Here is a 27708-nt window from a genome sequence, read left to right as displayed (position 1 = left end):
TGGCCTTTCTTTTGAATTGAAATGAAAACTGACCTTTTCCAGTCCTGTGGCCACTGCTGAGTTTTCCAAATTTGCTGGCATATTGAGTGCAGCACTTTCACAACATTATCTTTTAGGATTTAAAATAGCTCAACTGGAATTCCATCACCTCCACTAGCTTCGTTCATCGTGATGCTTCCTAAGGCCCTCTTGACTTCACATTCCAGGATGTCTGGTCTAGGTGATCACACTATCATATGAGTGATCACACCATCATGATTATCCATAGGTGAAAGCAAATTTTAGGATAAATTCGAACTGAATTAAGAAATGGCAACCCACTCCAGTATTCTTGCCTGGAAAATCCCATGGACTGAGGAGCATGGTAGGTTACAGTCGTTGGGGTCACAAAGAGTCGGACACAACTGAGCAACTTATATTATAAGCCCTTCACTCTAGACTGTGACCTAAGCCTCCAACTGAGTACTCAGAATTCTTAAGTCTGGAGAAGAGTAATATGAAATACATAGCTTTCTTTCTCCTTAACTTTCGTTTTTTTCTTTTTTAAAGAAAACACCTTCTTCATTACCTAAAAAAAAGGGTGTTCTTAGATGTAATGTCTTAAATAAGAGAATTTCCTAAGGTGATATTTGCTTTGGGATTTCCATCTTTTAGCTATGTTAAATAACCTATTATAAAAGTACTAGTTTAAATAACTAAAAGAATCTGATATCCAAAAATCAAAATGATTTTTGACCCGCATGCTAGAGATTTGTCAGGAAATTAAAAGGTAAAATGCATCAGTTTTAGTGACTTCATTTCCTTATAATCTGATCATTGCCCTGATTCATTTAACAGAGGTTTCATATCTTCATAAAATTTTAAAAATAAATGTCATACTTTTCCCTCAGAACTCCCATGATTTTCCTAAATGTGTACATAAAATAATTCAGGCATGGTTTGACCAAATAACTCCTTCAGAGAAATTTGGTATTTAATCAGCACTCATATATTGTGTTCAAATATAGTTAAATTTCTCACAGATACCATAAAGTGCAATTTACTCTTTTTATCTTATTTCATACTGCTGTTATTATCTCTGAGACAGTAACAAATCCTTAAAACTGTGACCAACTTTCCAAAGAATATTCATGACTTCTTGAAAACTGTTTCTAATTTCTTCAAATTCCTTACCTCTTAATTGTCTTTTCTTTTTTGACTCTGTCCACTTGTCAAAATCAATATTGTCCAGTTTCTCCCTGATGGAATCAATACTCATAAACTATAAACCAATATCTGGAACATTGGTTTTCACAGCAAGGGTCATTCTTTATGGATCTGCTTATATATCACAAATAACAAACAATGGTCCACAAAAGATTAAAAACTCTTTCTATATTTTCTTTATGTGTACACACACAGGAAGTTGAAATTATATGGAAAAATACTAAACATATGTCAATTTAGACCTCTGATTTTTTCTAATTTTATGAAAATCTTTATTTTTCACCTTCTTTTCCTTTTCTTCAATATTTCACATTCAGAAAACTTGCCAATATGTCTGTTTCTATACAGATAGGATGTTCTACCACAAACTCAAACTCAAAAAAGCAAAGCAAAAACAAAACAAAACAAAACACCATTTTCATTTCTTCAAATTTTGTCTACTCTCCATGACATCTCTTCTATGACTAGCAAGATTTCATCTGTATACTAAAATCATAAATTTGGGGAAAGCCTCTATCAGAAAATTATTACATTTCAAAGTACATGTTTTATTAAATTGCTAGGTTCTGTTTTTCAAAACCATAAACATCACATAGTGACATATTGCAGATTAAGAATCCCAAAGAGTGGTGGACAGACCAAAAAAAAAAGACCAGTACCTGAATTTGACACTAGCTCCCTATAATGTATCAAAATTATGGAAGCCCTAGTAGTAAAAATTCAAGGCAGACATGTAAATAGAGAATTGAAAAGGGCATAAGAGAGAATTAACTTGGGCATAAGAAACAAATGTTCAGTTTGACTCCCAATAGAATAGGAACTTTGTTCTCATAACTAGAACTCAGATCGATACTATGGATGTTAAACTGAAAGCAAAGCACAGAATGTAAGCCCAGATATGAACTAAACCAAAGCATAGGCCGAACTTATCATGTCAGTTTTCCCAAACTAGGACTAACATTGCTCCTGGCTTGATACACCTGATAATTCAGTGACTCTCTCAATATGGATTGCTGAGGACATTAAAATTTAATCAATTTTTTTTTTATATTAATTCCTTGTCAAACTTTCCTTTCTATTCTATCATCTCTCCATTGGTATATGTTGTTGTTGTTGTTCAGTCTCCCAATCCTGTTTGACTCTTTGTGACCCCATGGACTGCAGCATGCCAAGCTTCCCTGTCCCTCACCATCTCCCAAAGTTTGCCCAAGTTCATGTCTATTGCATCAGTGGTGCCATCCAGCCATCTCATCCTCTGATGACCTCTTGTCCTTCTGCCCTCAATCTTTCTCAGCATCAGGAACTTCTCCAATGAATCAGCTATTTGCATCAAATGACCAAAACACTGGAGCTTCAGCTTCAGCATCAGTCCTTCCAATGATTCAAGGTTGATTTCCCTTAAGACTGGCTGGTTTGATCTCCTTGCTCTCCAAGAGACTTCCAGAAGTTTTCTCCAGCCTTTGAATCACAGTTCAAAGGCATCAATTCTTTGATGCTCTGCCTTTTCATTCCAGCTCTCACAACTATATATGACCACTGTGAAGACCACAGTCTTGACTATGTGGATCTTTGTCGTCAGAGTAATGTCTCCTCTTTACAACACACTGTCTAGCTTTGTAATGGCTTTCCAGCCAAGAAGCAGTCTCTTCTGATTTTATGGCTGCAGTCACTATCTGCAGTGATTTTAGAGCCCAGGAAGAGGAAATCTGTCATTACTTCCACCTTTTCCCCTTCATTTCCCATGAAGTAATGGTATATATAGTGGTTAATTTTGTCATTAGCCAAGGACAATTGATATTCTTCTGCCTTAAAATCAATTTTAAGGTTATTTTTTCTTTTGTGCTTCATCATTATGTAATTCTCCATTTTCCCTCTACCTCACTTTCTAACTTTAAAACAGTTTCACATGAGAATATTTAATCATACCCTACTATTCTGTATTTTTCTCCTACTTTAAATGGTCCATTTGCTCTTCATTCAACTCTTTTCTCTTTACCTAATCTCTTCCTTTCTGTGAGAGATTTTCATGGGTTATGATCCTGCATCATGTTCTAAAAGAATTATTTTTCAACTGAAGCAAACTAGGCCATTTAAAACTTATTCCAATACACGAAGAAAGATAGGAAGTACATTTAGCTCTTGTGTGCAGACTAAAATTTATGTCATTGCTTTGCTAGTTTATGCACCACCCTTCCTCTTATCCTAGGATCTAGTTACATGACTTTTCTTCCAGATATAATTTAAGATACTTTTAAGAATTAATTTAAGATATAATTTAAGATATAATTCTTCTTAATTTAAGAATTAATTTAAGATATAATTCTTCTTAATTTAAGAATAATTTAAGATATAATTGTAAGGTTCTTACAATTTTGTCAATTTTACCTCAATAAACTGAAATTTAAGAAATAAAAATAAAAAAGTTTCCATTCTTTCCTTATAACTGACATGACCTGTTTCTCTACAGTTAGATATCATACCTTTCATTATACTTCACCCACTTTTGACCTGCAGATGCCCAAACTGACACAGCTTTTCAGAAATTAAAATATCCTAAATATGATGCAGTTGTGATGCGATTGTCCACAGACTTGACTTCACATATACATTTTCCAACCTGTCTGCTGAGTGATAGCTTGATTTTTCCTTTGGGTCCTTCTCCTCTTTATGCTGTTGCTACCCACTATGATTAACTACTTACGATTTCTTGAAGTTGTCCAGTATTCCTTTTAAAGTGAACAAACTCCTCCATCCCACACCACTTAAACATTTTTATCCCATCTTTTCCAGAAAGTTTGGCACATGAAATAATTTACCTTTCCATGATGGCTATGTTAATTAGCTAGAATGTGGTAATCATTTCACAATGTATACATATATTTAAATATCCAATTATAAGCCTTAAACACATATAATTTTTATTTGTCAATCAAATCCCAATAAAGCTGGAAAAAATTAGTCTACATCTCTTCTTACTATTAAAGTTCATAGAAGTTAATATCTGGAGGAAATTTTTGAAACCATTTAGTTAGTTTTTCTTTCTTACCTCTGAAGGTGAGAAACATTTAATGTTTTGAGGATCATGAAATTTGTCAGGGGTAGGGCCTCTACTATCTAGTCTGACTGTTAAATTATTTAAAAATTTTTCTGATGAAAGTAAGTGCATGCCATTGACTGTCTAGTGAACTTTTAACATGTCTGTGGAATTTCAGTGAGCTTTCTCCTTGATCACACTGCATAAGGGCTAAAAAAGTTAGTTTAATTGGAATCATATTTATTAATAAATTGAATATTGTTTTCTTAATTTTCAACCAGAAAACTGAGGAGATTTACTAGCCTGTGTTCCTATTTTCATCTAATGAGAAAAAATAAATGAAAGCCAACTGTAATCATTTCAATCTCCTTGAATTTTCTGAATATTCTTAGAGTACAACCAGAAAATTAAAGTTGAAATACAGAAAATATTTCAGAATCCTTTTTAATTTTAGCTATTAAAGGAAAAAGATTGAAACCTGAACTCAAAAGATTAAGTACAATTGTAAAAGCTTTAGATACACATTCACTGAAAATGTTCCCAGCGTATAGCTAGTTCCAGCACTCCATAATTCACTTCAAATTTTATAAAGCTACCATAAATACAGATAATAATGTTCAAGCATCACATTTAAGTTCAAATCATTTGTGAAAGCAGCTTCCAGAACCTTCTATCCACAGGACACTAATGATCCATTAGTTTCAACAAAATACCCCATTAACATAAAAATGAATTTGGCTATGAGAAAGGCTATTATATTGTTCTAAGAATTTTAAGTTTGAATTTAGATTTACCCTTACAACATTAAATAATAATACTTATCATCTGGCCAAAGATGGTGAGGCATAATTGAAGTTCTATTTGTCAAAAAAGGAGACAACATCCTCATTATTTTTAAATAGAAGAGGTAAAAATGAAGATAGAGTGGAAATCCTGATAATTCTCATTTACCTGAAACTTTTAGGCATACTTTAGATCCAATAATTCAGATCATATTTATAGTAACAATATTAAAGCCATCATGGATCATAGTTGGCTCACATTTATTTACCTAGCCAAGTATTCATTCAATGATGATGTTTTAAAAAAATAAATAAATAAATGCCATTTGAATGAAGGCATGGTGTTTGGAAAAGTACCATGTTTAGCCCTACTAATGAGAGGAGGCCATAAGATCAAAATCAGAATATATGCCATAAAAACTACTGAAACTATGGTGGTTTTAAAACTGAAAATACAAAGATTGTATCATTTTAAAGAAGTGTTTATGTGTAATTTTACCTCTAAATGTGTTTCCTAAAAAAATTAGTTATAATAATATATAGGAATTAGTTTATAAATTAAAAGTGTTTCACTTTAAATGTCTTAATTGTATATTTTTACTGTTTATTTTATAATGTGTTAATAATATATCAATTTAAAAAAGAAAACAAAATAATTTATGCAGAGACTATGCTGTTAAGCCTCTGATTCTTTGTCTAAAATAAATATTTACTATCCTAAATGCATATGTCAAAACATGCAATTATCCAAGTAAGGAGAAATGTACCACATGAGAGTCCTACATGCTACTAGTAAATCCAGGGAAAAGAAAGTTTCAGGAGAAGCAACTGAAGAAAGAAACTGATGCCCTCTGAGCCAGCTCCAGCATATTGCTATCTTTAAGTTATTGTGTTGTTTTTCTTTATCTGTAGATGAGAATAATATTTATCTGACTAAATAAGTTTGTGTCAATATAAAAGGATTTAAATACTTTTGTAGATGTTAGGATATTAATTGCCTTTCTTTCTTTTTCCTCCACCAAATCAAAAGCATCCCGAGAGCCATATTTAAGGTTTTCCACTACCTAATACGGGACTTCCTAGGTGACTCAGCTATAAAGAATCTACCTGCTGGTTTAGGAGACATGGGAGACACATGTTCAATCCCTTCGTTGGAAAGATTCTCCCAAGGAGGAAATAGCAACAAACTCCAGTATTCTTGGGGTGTCCCCATTAGATCAGTGATAGAGAATCTGCCTGCAATGCAGGGGATGCTGGTTCCATCCTTGGTTTGGGAAGATCCCCTAGAGGAGGGAATGGCAATCTTATGGACAGAAGAGCCTGGCTAGCTATATATTCCATAGGGCCTCAAGAGTCAGACATGACTGAAGTGACTTAGCACACATGCATGCACGCCGGTATTCTTGCTAGAAAATCCCATGGACAGTGGAGCCAGTCAGGCTATAGTCCATGGGTCGCAAAGAATTGGACACAACTGAGCACACATGAACAAACACAATATAACTTCCAGAACTCATAGGTGCTTATATTATTTGGAAGGCATTAGTAAATAGGTAAGACTGTATTCCATGCCTTGTTTATTGATAGAATAATAGTATTTTTGTCTTTATAAAGAGTTCTCATGACAAGGAAAAATTACAGTTTTCTATTCTTTAAATTTTATATTTAAGAGTATTGTGGTAATCATTTCATGATGTGTGTAAGTTACATCATTATGCATAAACTTGTACAGTTGCTGTGCTGTACTCAGTTGCTTCATTCATGTCCGACTCTTTGTAACCCCATGGCCTGGGGCCCTCCAGGCTCCTCTGTCCCTGGGATTCTCCAAGCAGTAATACTGGAGTGGGTTACCATGCCCTCCTAAGAGTATCTTCCCCACCCAAGGATCAAACCAGTATCTCCTACATTGCAAGTGGATTCTTTACCTTCTGAGCCATTGGGGAAGCCTCAAACCTATAGTCAGAGAAAGCAATGACAACCCACTCCAGTACTGTTGCCTGGAGAATCCCATGGACAGAGGAGCCTGGTAGGCTGCAGTCCATGGGGTCTCGAAGAGTCGGACACGACTGAGCAACTTCACTTTCACTTTTCACTTTCATGCACTGGAGAAGGAAATGGCAACCCACTCCAGTGTTCTTGCTTGGAGAATCCCAAGGATGGCGGAGCCTGGTGGGCTGCCATCTATGGGGTCGCACAACACAATTCAAATGTTTAGGTCCAAAAACTTTGGGATCATGCTTTATTCCTCTCTTATTCTAGCAACTTACATCTAATTCAAAGGCAAATATTGAATCAAAATATGTCTTGAATCTTAAATTTCCCACCATCTTAACTACTAGTAACCTAGAGTCCTAACAACTATCATCCCTCCCCAGATCAACTAGACTATTACACGACTGAAGCAACTTAGCAGCAGCAGCAGCATCAAGCCTATAGTCAGATCAGATCAGATCAGATCAGTCGCTCAGTCGTGTCCGACTCTTTGCGACCCCATGAATCTCATCTTCTGTTGTCCCCTTCTCCTCCTGCCCCCAATCCCTCCCAGCATCAGAGTCTTTTCCAATGAGTCAACTCTTCACATGAGGTGGCCAAAGTACTGGAGTTTCAGCTTTAGCATCATTCCTTCCAAAGAAATCCCAGGGCTTATCTCCTTCAGAATGGACTGGTTGGATCTCCTTGCAGTCTAAGGGACTCTCAAGAGTCTTCTCCAACCCCACAGTTCAAAAGCATCAATTTTTCAGTGCTCAGCCTTCTTCACAGTCCAACTCTCACATCCATACATGACCACAGGAAAAACCATAGCCTTGACTAGACGAACCTTTGTTGGCAAAGTAATGTCTCTCATGTTTTCCACATGTTATAAGCTGAGGTACTAGCTCTTTCTGCTCAACAGCAATATGAAAATATTACCTTACTCCAGAGCAAAGGCCTGTTTACTTACTAATACATAAAATCCTATTTCCCTAAACTCAGAGTTGCTCTCCTGTACACAGCCCACTGTGTATATGGGCATCACCTGACCTTCTTCTCATTGTCCTGTGAGAACTGAGGTTCCTTGAACCTGAATACTTGCTGATACTCTATTTCTGTTGTCATCAGTCCTTTGTCCTTGGCACAACAATTTTGTGTCTTCTACCAGCATCCATGAAACTGTGGCAGGTTTACTGGTTAAATTTCAGGTAGGATAAAATATCAGAACCATTACAGTTCTTAACAATTTGTAGATACAAAATGGCCACCCACTCCGGTGACTTTGCCTGGAAAATCCCATGGACAGAGCCTGGTGGGCTGCAGTCCATGGGGTCACAAAGAGTCGGACACAACTAAGCAACTAATACTCAACACAGAACGATGTTGTTCTTGTTCAGTCACCCAGTCGTGTCTAACTCTTTTCAACCCCATGGACTGCAGCACACCAGACCTCCCTGTCCCTTACCATCTCCTGCAGTTGGCCCAGATTCATGTCCATTGCATTGGTGATGCCATCTAGCCATATCATGCTTTGATGCCCTCTTATCCTTCTGTCCTCAAACTTTCCCAGCATCAGGGACTTTTCCAATGAGTTGGCTGTTTACATCAAGTGACCAAAATACTGGAACTTCAGCTTCAGTCTCAATCCTTTCAGTGAGTGTTCAGAGTTTATTTCCTTTAAGATTGACTGGTTTGATCTTGCTTTCCAAGGCACTTTCAGGACTCTTCTCCAGCACCACAGTTCGAAGGCATCAATTCTTTGGTATTCCGCCTTCTTTTTGGTCCAGCTCTCACAACCGTACGTGACCACTGGGAAGACCATAGTCTTAACTATACAGACCTTTGTCAGCAGGGTAATGTCTCTGCTTTTCAACACACTGTCTATGTTTGTCATAGCTTTCCTGCCAAAAAGCAGTCTTCTTCTGATTTCCTGGCTGTATTCACTATCTTCAGTGATTTTAGAGCCACACAAGAGAAAATTTGTCATTACTTCCACATTTTCCCCTTCTATTTGCCATGAAATAATGGGGCCAGATGCCATGATCTTAGATTTACTAATACCTAGTTTTAAGCCAGTTTTTTCGATCTCCTCCTTCACCTTCATCAAAAGGTTCTTTAGTTTTTCTTTCCTTTCTGCCATTAGTGTGTTATCATCCCCATATCTTAGGTTGTTCATGCTTCTCCCACCTCTCTTGATTCCAGCTTGTAACTCATCCAGTCCAGCATTTCTCATGATGTGCTCACTGTACAGCTTAAATAAACAGGGTGACAACAGAAAGCCCTGTCATACTCCTTTCTCAATCCTAAACCAATCAATTGTTCCTTACAGGGTTCTAACTGTTGATTCTTGATCCACATAGAACTATAAGATTTTTTAAAGACAGATTAATAGTTTCTGTTATTTCTTTATCACTAAGAAGAAATAATTATACTTAATCAAAATGACCAAAAGCTTTAAATTTGCACATATTGTTAATTTTGATTGTAGATATTACCTCTTCTTTAGGCAGAGTGCCAAAGAATATATGCCTTCACACTGTGGTGCTTGAGAAGATGCCTGAAAGTCCCTTGGAAAACTAGGAGATCAAACCAGTCAGTCTTAAGGGAAATCAACCCTGAATATTTATTGAAAAGACAGATGCTCAAGCTGATGCTCCAGTATTTTGGTCATTTAATGTAAACAGGCAACTCACTGGAGAAGTCGCTGATGCTGGTAAGATTAAGGGCAGAAGGATAAGAGGGTTTCAGAGGATGAGATGGCATGAACTTTGGCCAACTCCAGGAGATGGTGAGGGACAAGGAGGCCTGGCATGCTGCAGTCCATGGGGTCACAAAGAGCTGGACATAACTGGGCAACTGAACAACAACATCACCTCTTCTAGTAACAACGTCTTTATGAAGATGCTTGTTCTTTGTTTCAGGGCCCTTATAATTATTCATGCATGTTTTATGGATTTTTGTTTATGTGCTTGCTTAAAGGTGTATGTTTATGTAACAAGTATTATTCAATTAATTTCTATACTAAACTTGGCATTCTTTTATTGCATCATCTTTTTCAAACTGATGGAACTGACTGCCTTGTCATGCTCCAGTTTCTGTCTCTAGCACTGACCTGTTAGCTCTGAGCTGCAACTCTTAAGTGGATTACTTAGCCCTGTCAGGAGTTTGAGCTTTGTCCTTGGAAGAGCATAGCACATGTCTGTGAAAACTGTCATTTCTTCCTTTGGTTCACACTGAAAATGGATCACCCCACTGGCAGCTCTATAATTCCTAGGAAACCCAGTAATATATTTCCTAACTTCTTTAGCCCAAATAACACTTGGTTAAATTATCACATACATTTTCTTATTTGAACAACACTTTAAGAAAGATAAAACAAATAGCTAGATATACTGTTCCTTTTGAGAAAGTGGAAATTCAGAGTTTATATGACATGACCAAACATTATAATATATATGAACATATATTAATGTTACCAATATATAATAGTATATATATATATATATGGTAGAAAAGCAAGTTCCTCAGTTCCTCAGTGTTAGTTTCTCAGTCATGCCTGACTCTTTTCAACCTGGACTGCAGCCCACCAGGTTTCTCTGTCCATGGATTTTCCAGTCAAGGATACTGGACTGGGTTGCCATTTCTTTCTACAGGGGATCCTCACGATCCAGGGCTCAAATCCAAGTCTCCTGCACTGCAGGCAGATTCTTTACTGACTGAGCTATCAGGGAAGACCCAGAAAAGCAAAGATACTAGCTAATATTTATTAAGTGCTACTTAAGTATCAGGCACTGCTCTTTGAATACTGCATCATTAACTCCCTTGATCTTCCAAACAACCTTGTAGAATCAGTATTATATTACTCACATTATGAAGAACTGAGCCTCACAGCATCTGAGTGATAAAGTAAGCCCTAAGTACTAGACCTTGTAAGTTTTTTTCCCATTATCTTATATTGCTTACTAAGAAAAAAGATATGCTATTTACAAAATAAATTCATATTAAATTATAATTATCTTTAAAAAACATCTGAAGCATACTGTAAGGTTACAATTAAATTTAATTTATGCAATAGAATATAGTGATGTGCTACTTACTAATTTAAAATAAATCAATTTACCAAAGTGAAGAGAAAAAAATATAAAAACTATATTAACCATATCTCTTTTCAGCTAAAGATAGTTCTCAAATGATAAAATAAATCTTCTTTCTCTTCTTGTATTTTCTATCTCATTTGGAACAATTACCTAAATGAGTCTCTCAACATGATATGCTAGGCAGAATTCTAAGATGGGCTCCAAGATTCCCATACCCTCCACATGAGTGCTGGTGGAACCTATAGATATGATGGAATGGTTACCGCCCTTCAAAAGGTTACATTATGTGGCCGTGTTGATAGGGCAGTCTCTCCTGTGACTGCTATATGACAAGGCTTCTTTGTTAACTAACTAAAGAGCAACTGTGAGAAAAGCACTCTAAGTAAGAAGAAAGCCATGTTTCAAACTGTCTTTGGGTGGTAAAGAACCACAAGAAGCCTATAAAATCTAAAATTCCCGATCAGTCACTGGTAAGAAATAGAAACCTTAATCATACAACTGGCAAGAAAATACATTCTACCAGCAACTAGTAAACTTGGAATAGGACCCTGGTCTTAGGTGTAATAATAGTGTTAGCCAACACCCTGACTGCACATTTGTGAGATCTGAGCTAAGAACCCAGCTGACCCCTCCCAGACTTCTCAACTGTAGGACTATGAGATTATAACTTGTGTTAGTTTGCTAAATGGTGGTAATTTATTATGCAGTAATATAAAACCAATATAGATAGGAAGGATCATTTTGTGGAAAAATCCTTTTAATATCCTTATGAGAAATAAGTGCGTATGATATGTCTATATAGCAAAGCACAATAAAGTATTGTATACTACTACTACGAAGTCACTTCAGTCGTGTCCGACTCTGTGCGACCCCATAGATGGCAGCCCACCATGCTCCCCCGTCCCTGGGATTCTCCAAGCAAGAACATGGAGTGGGTTGCCATTTCCTTCTCCAATGCATGAAAGTGAAAAGTGAAAGTGAAGTCACTCAGTCGTGTCTGACTCTTCGCGACCCCATGGACTGCATCCTACCAGTCTCCTCCATCCATGGGATTTTCCAGGCAAAAGTACTGGAGTGGGGTGCCATTGCCTTCTCCGAAAGTATTGTATAAAACATAGCAAATGATAGCTAGTGCTTGACAACCAAAAGAGCATGCTGCAAAATGAGAAATAAAATCTTCAGTTTTAAGCATTGTGTAAGGATCAAAAGTATTGATAAGCACCTTCAAAGATGAAAGATAACCAAAATAATTATTATATATACAAATGAAAATGAAGAAAAAAATATATATATATTTAGAAATACTCAATAATCTTAACTATATTGTTGGAAATATCATCATTAATTTAATAATTAGATAAAAGAACAATAACTGAGGAATATTTAGTTCTCTAAGAGTCTGACAATCAATGTCTTGAGGTCAATTCATATTAAAGAAAATACAAAATCTAAAGAATATTCCAGACAAGATAACATATCACACTATATAGGAAAAGTATACATTTTATTGGGATAAACTATGTTGTCTTATGTGGTATGGGGGAAATTATTAAAAATGCACTCAAAGCTAAGACTTGTATAACAAGTACTAAAAATAAGATTTTATGACATAATTACTTCTCCATGCAGAAAAAAAAATATTTTTATCTAATATAGAACATATACCCATTGGATGCTGTTTATTGTTATTATTGAAATATTTGATTTGCACATTTTATTTTACTTGTGTTTATTTCTTTATCATATTAAATGGTGCTCTGTTAAAAGGATAACTATTTGTATAGGGAAGAAACCATTTCAAATTTAATTTAATGCCATCATGCTTATGGTCAAATAATAAACATAAAATTATATTTTGTTAACTTTTTACATTTTGTTGAGAAATCAAGATAAATCTAAAATGAAGTTCTTAACTAAACTCATAGTATACTTTTCTTTTAAACCATGAGTTCTATGCTATCAGTTTTAATAACTTAACACAATGTATGGTCTTTGAGTGTACAAAACACAAAAATATCTTGACATATAATTAGAATCTTAAATTAATCATTGTCTCAAATTTCATTCTAGCACTCATATCAAAATGATAAATTAGAACAGTTGACAGATATTACACATTTAGCAGCATATATAAAAAGAGAAAATTTATTGTGAAATGAGATTACATACTATGTTTAATCATCCTGTTTTTGGAAAATGAAATACAATCTTGAATTCCATCCCATCTTATCCATATGAAACAGAAAGATTAAGTAGGTCATATGTCACTGGCTTTACAAAATTTTTTTTTATTTTTAGTTTGTTTTTGTTTTAAAGCGTGAGCAATTTTGCATTTTTAAATGCTTCATAAAGAAACTATTTCAAGAAAGTAAAGATTTTAAAGCAAAGAAAATATCCATAGAAAGTAAAAATAACTTTAATTATAATTTATGGCTTTTCTCAAATAAAAGACAAAAATTTTTCCTAAACCTTGTTCACTTAATGTAAGTATCTGTGATTAAACATAGCCCACATTCACCTTTTAACATATTCACTGGAGTTTTAAACTTTTGTAAGTGGAAAGTGAAATTGAAAATGTCACTGCTCAATCATGTCAGACTATTTGTGACCCCATGGACTCTACCCCACCAAACACCTCTGACAATGGAATTCTCCAGGCAAGAAAACTGGGTAGCCATTTCCTTCTCCAGGGGATCTTCCCAACCCAGGGATCAAACCCAGGTGTCCTTCATTGCAGGCAGATTCTTTACCACTGAGCCACCAGGGAAGTGGGATATGTATTAAATCTTTCCTCATTACTGATTAAATTATTAGATAATTCTGTCAGTCAGTTTAGTTCAGTCATTCAGTCATGTCTGACTCTTTGTGACCCTAGGAACTGCAGATAATCCTGTATGTTGAATTTAATAAGCATTGTGCAGTACTCAAAATTCTCCAAGCCAGGCTTTAGCAATATGTGAACCGTGAACGTCCTGATGTTCAAGCTGGTTTTAGAAAAGGCAGAGGAACCAGAGATCAAATTGCCAACATCTGCTGGATCATGGAAAAAGCAAGAAAGTTTCAGAAAAACATCTATTTTTGCTTTATTGACTATGCCAAAGCCTTTGACTGTGTGCATCAAATAAACTGTGGAAAATTCTGAAAGAGATGGGAATACCAGAACACCTGATCTGCCTCTTAAGAAATTTGTATGCAGGTCAGGAAGCAACAGTTAGAACTGGACATGGAACAACAAACTGGTTCCAAATAGGAAAAGGAGTTCGTCAAGGCTGTATATTGTCACCCAGTTTATTTAACTTATATGCAGAGTACATCATGAGAAATGCTAGACTGGAAGAAGCACAAGCTGGAATCAAGATTGCCGGGAGAAATATCAATAACCTCAGATATGCAGATGACGCGACCCTTATGGCAGAAAGTGAAGAGGAACTAAAAAGCCTCTTAATGAAAGTGAAAGTGGAGAGTGAAAGTTGGCTTAAAGCTCAACATTCAGAAAATGAAGATCATGGCATCCGGTCCCACCACTTCATGGGAAATAGATGGGGAAACAGTGGAAACAGTGTCAGATTTTATTTTTCTGGGCTCCAAAATCACTACAGATGGTGACTGCAGCCATGAAATTAAAAGACGCTTACTCTTTGGAAGGAAAGTTATGACCAACCTAGACAGCATATTCAAAAGCAGAGACATTACTTTGCCAACAAAGGTTCATCTAGTCAAGGCTATGGTTTTTCCTGTGGTCTTGTATGGATGTGAGAGTTGGACTGTGAAGAAGGCTGAGTGCCGAAGAATTGATGCTTTTGAACTGTGGTGTTGGAGAAGACTCTTGAGAGTCCCTTGGACTTCAAGGAGATCCAACCAGTCCATTCTGAAGGTCAGCCCTGGGATTTCTTTGGAAGGAATGATGCTAAAGCTGAAACTCCAGTACTTTGGCCACCTCATGTGAAGAGTTGACTCATTGGAAAAGACTCTGATGCTGGGAGGGATTGGGAGCCGGAGGAGAAGGGGACGACAGAGGATGAGATGGCTAGATGGCATCACTGACTCGATGGATGTGAGTCTGAGTGAACTCCAGGAGTTGGTGATGGACAGGGAGGCCTGGCGTGCTGCGATTCATGGGGTCGCCAAGAGTCGGACACAACTGAGCGACTGATCTGATCTGATCTGATCTGTGCATTGTGCCAGGATAGTGTACTAAAATAGGGGGCGATTTACAAAATAGGTAAAAGGTTCTATACCCTCTAGCTTCTCACAAACTAGTGTGAACAAAAATATTTAAATTGCAGAATGCAGTGTAATGACAAAATATGTTCATATCTGAGCATGTAGAAAAAGATCATTGTTGGGTTCAATGCTGGATTCCATAAATGACTTTCCAAAGGTAATTAAGGTCTGCACAAAGCCTGGAAAAATAAGAAATAAGTGGGCCAGGCAAGAAGAGCTAGAGATTTAAGGAAGAATAGTTTAAATAACATAGTATATGTAGAAATTTAATACATGTTCATGTGACCATTTTATGAGTTGAGGCAAACAGTTATAAGAAATAAAGGTGGAGATCTGTTATTATAGAGGATGTATGTGCTACACTGTGCAGAAATGAGAAATATTCAAAATGATATTGATTACCATTGAAAAACATAGTTTATAGTGCTGTTCAGGTTTTATTGTGAATAAAATGAAAATGTGTATCTTCCTGGATAATAGAAGTAAACTTGAAAATTAATAAATTCTTATATATACCTAGCCAAATTCACGTAGTAATTATAACACTGTGCCTTTTAATTCCATTATGAAGATGATATTTAGGGAAAAGGCTAATTTTTGTAATTCTCTAGATTGGGATTTTTTAACACTTTCAACTTAAAAGAAAGAGAATATAGCCATTATTTTGTAATAATTTTAAGTCGATACATTCTATAAAAATATTCACTTACTATGTTGTACACCTGAAACTAATATAATACTGTAAACCAACTATACTTCATTTACATAAATAAATGCAAGAGTGAGGAGGCACTCATGACCTAGCTAGAAGGTCACTGGCCACTACAGACAAAACCACTGCTGGGGCCAAGTACAGGGACCTGTGCACAGCCACCCACATCATCAGCTAAACAGGTCATAGGGAAGAGGCTCACCAAAGAGCCAAATTGTGGAGAACAGACCTTTGGAGGGACTGCCTGCAACTGACAAAACTTCTGGAAGGGCCAGACCTCCAAAGGCCTCAAACCTATGGTCACTGTTCCAGAAAGGCCAGGACACATCTGCCGACACTCCATGAGGATCTGAGCATTGAAGACAGGTCTCCCAGAGGGCCAGATCAAACAGAACCTAATTTCCAAAAAGCTCGGTCATGAGAGTTAAACTTCTCAGAGGACTATGCCATTTGATGGGACTTTGGCAGAATATGGTGGACTAGATATCTGGAAGTCTAAACCATCCAAGAGTCAGACTTCTAGTCATAAAAATTCTAGAGATGGAACATCCAATGAATCTAGCCATGAAAGATGAAAAATCAAAGGATTGTGCTATGAAGTTCAAGGCCACCTGAGAAATTGTCTTCTGTTGTGTCAGACCAAACAGCAGAGGACCACTGGAGGAGCAGGCCATGGAAAACAGGATCACCAGGCTAGACCCGGGAAAATGAGGGAGAACCTGGCTGCAAAAGGGGTGATATGAAAGGGAAGTGAGGGAGACAGGACCTCATCCTAGCTCCCTCGTACCAGCTGTGCCTCCTCCTCTTGCCCTTGGCCATTGGTGGCTAATGAGACCAAGAAAACCTGGAACACAGAGCTGATACCAATAGAGTGTGGAGAAGGCAATGGCAGCCCACTCCAGTATTCTTGCCTAGAGAATCCCTTTGACAGAGGAGCCTGGTGGGCTGCTGTCCATGGGGTCACACAGAGTTGGACACGACTGAAGCGACTCAGCATGCCTGCATGCATTGGAGAAGGAAATGGCAACCCACTCCAGTATTTTTGCCTAGAGAATCCCAGGGACAGAGGAGCCTGGTGGGCTGCTGTCCATGGGGTTGCACAGAGTCGGAAACCACTGAAGCAACTTAGCAGCAGCCACCAATAGACGGAGGAGATGGGAAGATAATCTCTTCCTCTGCCTGTGACTCCACTCAAAGAAGAGGGAGGAGTTACACAGGGAAAGTAAACTTGTCAGTAGACTAAGATATCTCAATACCTAAATAGCCAGTCTTCCCAGACTTCCCTTGTGGCTCAGCTGGTAAAGAATAGGCCTGTAATGCAGGAGACTTGGGTTCAATCCCAGGGTTAGGAAGATGCCCAGGTATTCTGGCCTGGGTCACAAAGAGCTGGACATGACTGAGCAACGTTCACTTTCACTTTAATGGTACCCTAAAGGCAAAATTATACAGTGGAAGTGAGAAATAGATTTAAGGGACTAGATCTGATAGACATAGTACCTGATGAACTATGGACGGAGGTTCGTGACATTGTACAGGAGACAGGGATCAAGACCATCCCCATGGAAAAGAAATGCAAAAAAGCAAAATGGCTGTCTGAGGAGGTCTTACAAATAGCTGTGAAAAGAAGAGAAGTGAAAAGCAAAGGAGAAAAGGAAAGATATAAGCATCTGAATGCAGAGTTCCAAAGAATAGCAAGAAGAGATAAGAAAGCCTTCCTCAGTGATCAATGCAAAGAAATAGAGGAAAACAACAGAATGGGAAAGACTAGAGATCTCTTCGAGAAAATTAGAGATACCAAGGGAACATTTCATGCAAAGATGGGCTCAATAAAGGACAGAAATGGTAGGGACCTAACAGAAGCAGAAGATATTAAGAAGAGGTGACAAGAATACACAGAAGAACTCTACAAAAAAAGATCTTCACGACCCAGATAATCACGATGGTGTGATCACTCACCTAGAGCCAGACATCCTGGAATGTAAAGTCAAGTGGGCCTTAGAAAGCATCACTACCAACAAAGCTAGTAGCGGTGATAGAATTCCAGATGAGCTATTCCAAATCCTGAAAGATGATGCTGTGAAAGCACTGCACTCAATATGCCAGCAAATTTGGAAAACTCAGCAGTGGCCACAGGACTGGAAAAGGTCAGTTTTCATTCCAATCCCAAAGAAAGACAATCCCAAAGAATTCTCAAACTCCTGCACAATTGCACTCAATTCACATGCTAGTAAAGTAATGCTCAAAATTCTCCAAGCCAGGCTTCAGCAATACATGAACCGTGAACTTCCTGATGTTCAAGCTGGCTTTAGAAAAGGCAGAGGAACCAGAGATCAAATTGCCAACATCTGCTGGATCGTTGAAAAAGCAAGAGAGTTCCGGAAAAACATCTATTTCTGCTTTATTGACTATGCCAAAGCTTTTGATTATGTGCATCACAATAAACTGTGGAAAATTGTGAAAGAGATGGGCATACCAGACAACCTGACCTGCCTCTTGAGAAACCTATATGCAGGTCAGGAAGCAACAGTTAGAACTGGACATGAAACAACAGACTGGTTCCAAATAGGAAAAGGAGTACATAAAGGCTGTATATTGTCCCCCTGCTTATTTAACTTATATGCAGAGTAAATCATGAGAAACACTGGGCTGGAAGAATCACAAGCTGGAATCAAGATTGCTGGGAGAAATATCAATAACCTCAGATATGCAGATGACACCACCCTTATGGCAGAAAGTGAAGAGGAACTAAAAAGCCTCTTGATGAAAGTGAAAGAGGAGAGTGGAAAAGTTGGCTTAAAGCTCAACATTCAGAAAATGAAGATCATGGCATCTGATCCCATCACTTCATGGGAAATAGATGGGGAAACAGTGTCAGACTTTATTTTTGGGGGCTCCAAAATCACTGCAGATGGTGACTGCAGCCATGAAATTAAAAGACGCTTACTGCTTGGAAGGAAACTTATGACTAACCTAGATAGCATATTAAAAAGCAGAGATATTACTTTGCCAACAAAGGTCTGTCTAGTCAAGACTATGGCTTTTCCAGTGGTCCTGTATGGATGTAAGAGTTGGACTGTGAAGAAGGCTGAACACTGAAGAATTGATGCTTTTGAACTGTGGTGCTGGTGAAGACTCTTGCAAGTCCCTTGGACTGCAAGGAGATCCAGCCAGTCCATCCTAAAGGAGACCAGTCCTGGGTGTTCATTGGAAGGACTGATGCTGAGGCTGAAACTCCAATACTTTGGCCACCTCATGCGATGAGTTGACTCATTGGAAAAGACCCTGATGCTGAGAGGGTGGGGGCAGGAGGAGAAGGGGACAACAGAGGATGAGATGGCTGGATGGCACCACCAACTCGATGGACGTGAGTTTGGGTGAACTTCAGGAGTTGGTGATGGACAGGGAGGCCTGGCGTGCTGTGATTCATGGGGTCGCAAAGAGTCGGACACGATGAGCGACTGTACTGAACTGAACTGAAAGGCAAAATATTTGAACTTGATCAAGAGACAAAAAAAAAAATTTTCTGCATATATCTCCTTATATTATGTTTCAAAAATATGATCTCCTTTATTCTTTAAAGTATTTAAGGTCATGATTCATTATCTTCTTTTATTCACCTAATGTATTCATTGCTAGAAAACTATTTAATATATATAATTTTAATGTATAAATCTCTCTTGCTACAGTTCAACTCTCTTGCTAGAAGCATAATTGACTTCATCCTCTATTGTAATATTTTCATTGAAGTTCATGCTACTGCAGTTTAAATTTTCAAAGCCTAAGAATAAAAAATAACACCTAAAATTAAAAATCACTGAAGTCCTTTGACATTTTTAAGTAAATATTTTCAATAAACATGTGTGATGGGTAGCTAAAATAGAATAGTAAATAGTATAAACATTATTCTGTATGTGAATTGTTTAAAAGGGACACAGAATATATATGTCACATGTAATATATGTAAAAATATATTTCAACTTTTATGTTTCATATTGTTTTAATATACAGCATTATCAGTAATTCTTATTTTTGTAATGCTCTTTTACACTAAATTCTATATGGTCATATGTGTTTAACTATTATGAAATTAGTTTGTAGTTTAGATAGAAAATAAGTCTCTAAAATGTATATAGTTTATTTCTCCAGGGCACATAAGCATATTTTTACCTTTAGGTTAGTGCTTTAGTTCTGTAATTCTTGCTCATTACAATTTTTTCATAATTTTATAGAATGACAGAAATCCATGTAAAATGTTTAGCACTGTGACTGACACAAAGAAATCACTCAGTACATGTTACATGGTAGTGGTACTGTTATTATAACAAATTTTTTATGTCTGAATTAAAATTTTAAAATGGTTTAATAAAAAATTTGCTAAAACAGAGACTTCTATCTTTGTAATTTCTTAATTACTTAGTCATAACACATCAGTAATCATTATGGCATAATAGCTACCTTGTGTTTGAAGTGGTTTTCAAAACTTTTAATTTTTATATTAATTTCTGGTTGTTAAATTGGATTATTTACACATATTGAAATTATTCCGTATGCATTGGGATTCTCCCAGACATTAAACTATCCAATTCATATAATATATAAAATGTGAAAGGAGTAAAATGTAAAAGGATTCCGTTGTAAAAAATAACTTTTAGCAAAACTAGAATTTATTTTGAATACTGATTGGCATATCTGAAAAGACAAAAGAGTATTTTGATTGTGTTCTCCACAGAATACAGATTCTACCAGTTTTGTCCAGACCAGATTTTGGAAGATGGTTCTTTGGCTATTCAACTTAGTATGCGCTACTGTTTTTTTCAAACTTATTGTTTCACAGAATACTATTATACTCGTTTGTTTTTATAAACCTTAAGAAACCCATGGACGACCCAGAAGGATGGTATGGGGAGGGAGGAGGGTTCAGGATAGGGAACACGTGTATACCTGTGGTGGAGTCATGTTGATATATGGCAAAACCAATACAATATCGTAAAGTCAAAAAATAAAATAAAAAGTAAAAGTAAATGCTAAAAAAAAAAGAAAGAAACCCATGGAAGCAATGTTGTACGAAACAAATTTTGAGAAAGTGACAAGAAATTCAAATGTATGATAGACAGTAATGAGGGAAAGTAAAAATATATGCATCTAGATATTAATGGGGAAAATTTACCACAGAAATTTAATACCTCTCAGCTTCAACTTCAAAAAGTTTAAAAGAAAAGTATTTCTGATAAATTGTTAAGAGCTCTGAAACTAAATCAAATTTTGTGCAGGGACCTCACCTTCCACAGTTTTAAAGTAAATGGGCTGAAATAAGGCAACAGAAGTTTGTAACAAAAGAGACAATCTGTGAAAATCACAGATGACTAATATTAATCATTTATTCTGCATTGGATTTGCAATTGCAATGCATATTCCAGGGCTTCACTCCACAGTCTGATTCAGGATATGTTATTAGAGCCAAGAATCCTACATTTTAACACATTCTCTAGATGATTCTAGTGTATGTGTTCTGGTATTGGCAGTTAGAAAAATACAGATAAATGCACAAATATCATTAATAAATAGAGATCTCATAAATTCTAGTACACAAGAACAATGTCTCAGGAAAGTTTAGAAAATAAAATAATTAGTGTAAAAATTATTATATAAAGGGAGATGAAATGATAAATGAGATTCAGATATTAGGATCATTCTGATGATGCATGCACAGGTGTACATTTAGAGGACAGGCTTTGAAGTTTCAAACCAAGTTCTGAACTTCAAATACACCAGCTGGACCTTGATAGTGTCATTGGCTGTGGTTAAATAAACACTAGTAGCTACTCCCTCTGTAAAATGTTACATAGTGTTGCATGTGGTGTGGTAGGATTAATGAATCTTTACTTCCCAAAGGTCACTGGTGGTAAAGAACTTGCCTGCCAATGCAGGAGATTTAAGAGATGGAGGTTCAGTCCCTGAGTCAGGAAGATCCCCTTGAAGAGGGCATGGTGACCCACTCCAATATTCTTGCCTGGAGAATTCCCTGGACAGAGGAGCCTGGTGGGCTACAGTTCATAGGGTCACAAAGAGTCGGACATGACTGAAGCAACTGAACATGCACAAGCACAACGTACCCTGCCATACCCCAGAATCACTGGAACCTGTGAATATTACCCTGCAGAAAGATCTTCAGGTGTGGATTATGCTTATGTGAACTATGCTTGAGGATTTGAACATCGGTAGATTGGGTCTACCTGGATAATCAAAGCTAATCTAATGATGTTGGCCTTTAGAAGCTGAGAAATTTCTCTAGCTAAAGTCACAGGTGAATGAGGAAAGAGGGTAGTAAAGAGATGAATTAAGAAAGGGAAGTCAGAGAGATTTCAAGTATGAAAAGGATTCATTGCACTAGTGACTAGCTCAAAAATGTGGTCTTACATGCAAAGAAGAGAGAGACCTCTAGAAAATGTGGGCAATAGGTACTTTCCAGTGCATTCTGATAAGGGCCTAGCCAGCTGACATTTTCATTTCAGCCATATGAAACTATGAGCAGAGGACTAGCAGAGACCACCAGGACTTTTTAGCTACAGTTCTCTATGGTAGCCACAGAAAACTAATATTACATGGTAGAAGATTCCCATCACAAATCAATACCTGATGATGTTCTGCAGTTTGATCCCTCAATACTACTTGGTTGCCTAGTACAATATATTAATATTTTAAGTCAGGATCTCCCATGCATACATTTAAATGTCATGAAGAAATATGAATCCATTTTTACTGAGGCAGAAAAGACAGAAATTTAATGCTGCATAGGTCGAAACAACAGAGAGCTATGAAAATATTTTTAAGACTATTTCATGAAACTTGATAGTCAGATATATTCCTAAGTATTTTATTCTTTCTGTTGCAATGGTGAATGGAATTGTTTCCTTAATTTCTCTTTCTGTTTTCTCATTATTAGTGTATAGGAATGCAAGGGATTTCTGGGTGTTGATTTTATATCCTGCAACTTTACTATAGTCATTGATTAGTTCTAGTAATTTTCTGGTGGAGTCTTTAGGGTTTTCTATGTAGAGGATCATGTCATCTGCAAACAGTGAGAGTTTTACTTCTTCTTTTCCAATTTAGATTCCTTTTCTTTTTCTTCTGCTCTGATTGCTGTGGCCAAAACTTCCAAAACTATGTTGAATAGTAATGGTGAAAGTGGGCACCCTTGTCTTGTTCCTGACTTTAGAGGAAATGCTTTCAGTTTCTCACCATTGAGGATAATGTTTGCTGTGGGTTTGTCATATATAGCTTTGATTATGTTGAGGTATGTTCCTTCTATTCCTGCTTTCTGGAGAGTTTTTATCATAAATGGATGTTGAATTTTGTCAAAGGCTTTCTCTGCATCTATTGAGATAATCATATGGTTTTTATTTTTCAATTTGTTAATGTGGTGTATTACATTGATTGATTTGCGGATATTGAAGAATCCTTGCATCCCTGGGATAAAGCCCACTTGGTCATGGTGTATGATCTTTTTAATGTGTTGTTGGATTCTGATTGCTAGAATTTTGTTAAGGATTTTTGCATCTATGATCATCAGTGATATTGGCCTGTAGTTTTCTTTTTTTGTGGGATCTTTGTCAGGTTTTGGTATTAGGGTGATGGTGGCCTCATAGAATGAGTTTGGAAGTTTACCTTCCTCTGCAATTTTCTGGAAGAGTTTGAGCAGGATATGTGTTAGCTCTTCTCTAAATTTTTGGTAGAATTCAACTGTGAAGCCTGGACCTGGGCTTTTGTTTGCTGGAAGATTTTTGATTACAGTTTCAATTTCCATACTTGTGATGGGTCTGTTATGGAGAACAGTGTGGAGATTCCTTAAAAAACTGGAAATAGAACTGCCTTATGATCCAGCAATCCCACTGCTGGGCATACACACTGAGGAAACCAGAAGGGAAAGAGACACATGTACCCCAATGTTCATCGCAGCACTGTTTATAATAGCCAGGACATGGAAGCAACCTAGATGTCCATCAGCAGATGAATGGATAAGAAAGCTGTGGTACATATACACAATGGAGTATTACTCAGCCATTAAAAAGAATACATTTGAATCAGTTCTAATGAGGTGGATGAAACTGGAGCCTATTATACAGAGTGAAGTAAGCCAGAAAGAAAAACACCAATACAGTATACTAATACATATATATGGAATTTAGAAAGATGGTAACAATAACCCTGTGTACGAGACAGCAAAAGAGACACTGATGTATAGAACAGTCTTATGGACTCTGTGGGAGAGGGAGAGGATGGGATGATTTGGGAGAATGGCATTGAAATACGTATAATACCATATATGAAACAATTCACCAGTCCAGGTTCGATGCACGATACTGGATGCTTGGGGCTGGTGCACTGGGACGAGCCAGAGGGATGGTGTGGGGAGGGAGGAGGAAGGAGGGTTAAGAATGGGGAACACGTGTATACCTGTGATGGATTCATTTCAATATTTGGCAAAACCAATACAATATTGTAAAGTTTAAAAATAAAATAAAATTAAAAAAAAAAGAAACTTGATAGTCAAACCAGAAAGTATGACAACATTATAATTCATCTTCCAAGTTCCTACAATTTCAGTATACTTAGTACTTGCTGAAAGAATAAACTATCTTAAAATATCTTTATACTTTGATGAGCCGAGTTCGAGTTCTCTATTATGGAGCCTTTTTATTGTATTACTAGCTTCTTCAATATTGCCAAAATTACACTTAAAATTAAACCTTTGTTTTATATTTCAAAGTGTGAATTAAGTTGCCAAGATAAAAGTATTCAGCTATTGTGAAAGCACCTTCAAAAATAATGATTATTACTATTACAATGTAGGAATTAAGTCATGGAATGCATTCTCCCCTGGTAGAGAAAGACAGTTGAGAAATATATTAGGTATAAAATTGTCTTCACAACTACTGTGATATGGCATTATTTAGTGCATCAAAAAGATAAAACATTTTTCCTTAATTGTTTGCTAGAGAGTACTTTTTTCCCTAGGGTGAAAGCACTAGATGAAATTCTTACCTTAAAACTCCCCCCTCCCCATGCAAGCTATTAACCTTTATACTAAATCAATCTATTTTATATATGATTTTTTTTTTGCTAGTGTGCCCTTTAAACATATTATATTTTTAATTACTATGTGCTTTAAAAAGTAACTACCCTTTCTACTGTATTTGTATATCTTTTACCATGATGCTAGATTTACTGTGGTATATTCTGGTTATGTGGTCCTGGGGAGGTGAGCTGAATTTTGTCATGCTATTCTTATGGGTAAAAAAGATACCCTTCTCTAAACTGTGTGAAATTTTATTATCAAATTACAGAAGAAATTACAACTACATGACCTCAGTATATAAACCTTGAGAACATATTCCTGGAGGAGGAAATGGCAACCCACTCCAATATTCTCGCCTGGATAATCCCATGGACAGAGAGGAACCTGATGGGCTTTGGTCCATGGGGTTTGCAAAGAGTTGGACATAACTGAGCACGTGCACATACATGAGAAAAGTTTATTTTTGCCTTCAGAATTTTTTTTTCATTTCAAAAAGAGAAAATAATGTAGATTCTATGCATTTCTAACACCATCATCAGAGCCTGTGGTATCATCCCATTATCAACCAATATTTGTATCGTGAAACATGAGTATGCACACTATGTGGGATAAAGAAATATAAAGATTATTAGTGGCCTCAAACTTCAATTTTTTTGAAGTTTTCTTTGTTTTCCTCTTTCTGATTAAGGAATTATGGATCTGTGGAACTGGAAAGACTGGTTTAAAATGAAAAATGTCAACTCCTGACTCTTAATGGACTTTTCTCTTGATTCTAACTTATGGAGAACCCAAATTACCAGTTTATTTTACGGCAGATAGGCAAAATACAGAGAATAGGGTGGAGTCTGTTATGTCTGAATCTCAAATTAGGCCTAGTTTCCTTTCACTGACACATTTTCTTCTCTTTCATTAAAGTTAAAACCTATAATGATGCCATGGTTTCATCTCCTAAGGTTTAAGGGAAAACATTTTGTCTGTCTAGGCACATTGCAATGAAGCATTAAAGCTTTACTAAGTGTAGCTTTTTATTATGTATTGATGATTATCGAGAAGGTGAATCTTGGTATAGGATTTGATATAACATGATGGGCTATATCTTCTGTCCTGGTGATTTTTCTTCTATTTTTAACCTGGAGAATTTTGGTTTTGTTACATTAAGTTGGGCAACGGTCTTTTTATATTACCATCACTTACCTTCATAGTATACTTTAAATCCATGAGCACTAACTGCAAAATCACTGGTCAAACGTAGTGAGAATACAGATTTGGTACTTGTTACTGGTGGTGGCAGATGGAATCCTGTTAACCTAAAACATAAATGGAATTAACTGTTAGTTATAGACATTTTACCTAATAGAACTGAAAGAGTATTAAAAGTCATTTTTATCAAATCCCCAAGTTTTGTATAAGTGTGTGTGTGGTGTGAATTAATTTATGACATGTTGATTTGAACATGTCATTTACATAAAGTAATTACTATAAATATATATAAACATATTTATGTGTGTGTATTATTACTGTTTATCATATCTACTAAACATATCATTTACATTAGGATATTGATCAATTCAGACTTTGGGAAATAAGTTATAAGGCTATGGATTTTCTGTGTGCATTTTAATTGTTGATTTTAACAACATTTAGAAGACATTTTTGTCAGATCATTTTCCCGATTGTTTAAAATATATATAAAGAGTGGGAAGTATTTAGAGAAATTTGATATTGAAAGAAGAAATGTGATCTAAATATAGACTATGAAACTGAAATGTCCACAAATGAAAAGTGACTTTATTTTAACAGATTCTAGGAGGTTCTGTTAAAGCTAATAGTTGCAAATTATTTTTGGTTAATAATTCATAATTTTGCATAACAAATATTTGTCAGATATTTTGCCCATAATTTACTAGTTATTTTGCTAATAATTTATTGCATATAATTATAAGCTCAATTATATAAAAAGTAATTTATAATTGACACTTTATAAGCCAGAAAAGAAAAATTAAAAATAAGAAAAAGCACATTCATGGAATGTAATTTTTCTAAAACTAATGAAGATGAATTATTAAAAATTTTTTCTATGAATTGCCTTTTATATCACATTCCCATTTTTTATTCTTAATATAAGAGTAAGAATTGAAAATTTTATGCAATGGAATTATACTATTTTTTAATATACTTGCTATTTTTGCCCAACGTTATATAGGTAGGATTAGTCTGTACTGAAATTACAATACATTTTTATTTCTTAATAGTATAAGTTCTTATTTGTCTTGGGTTTATTTACTCTAAAAATGTACTAAGAACCCCAGAGATATATGGGTTTGATCTATCAATATTTATTCAAGTTAAAACTGAGAAACATTTTAAAATGTACATTGATTACTTTATTTTAAAATATCTAGAATAAGCCCATTACATATAGACATAAGTAATATCTTAATATTAAATAGCTTTCTCCAAAGCAAAAAATGAGAATACACTGTACTCTATTTTTGAAAATCTCTTTAATGTTTGGCCTATTAGTGGAAAATGGCTAGATTATCATATCTGCTCCTTTATGGAATATTTTGCAATATGTTATTTGTTTGATGGGTATGAAGTAATGT

The 27708-nt window shown here is 36.0% G+C and overlaps 1 protein-coding gene across 3 annotated transcripts in view; it reads right to left on the bottom strand.

The window, feature by feature from the left end:
* CSMD3 (CUB and Sushi multiple domains 3) overlaps positions 1 to 27708 on the bottom strand; it is a 1475959-nt gene that overhangs the window by 1238798 nt on the left and 209453 nt on the right. For all 3 annotated transcript variants that reach the window (XM_055546406.1, XM_055546407.1, XM_055546408.1), the window contains exon 3: positions 26297 to 26409. In XM_055546406.1, coding sequence (XP_055402381.1) covers positions 26297 to 26409 — 113 coding nt within the window. The remainder of the gene's footprint in view (positions 1 to 26296; positions 26410 to 27708) is intronic.

This window comes from Bubalus kerabau, chromosome 14 (assembly GCF_029407905.1).
Source record: "Bubalus kerabau isolate K-KA32 ecotype Philippines breed swamp buffalo chromosome 14, PCC_UOA_SB_1v2, whole genome shotgun sequence".
Taxonomy (NCBI): Eukaryota; Metazoa; Chordata; class Mammalia; order Artiodactyla; family Bovidae; genus Bubalus; species Bubalus kerabau.
Note: the sequence above shows the minus strand (reverse complement) of the source record. Positions and strands in the feature narration are given on the sequence as shown.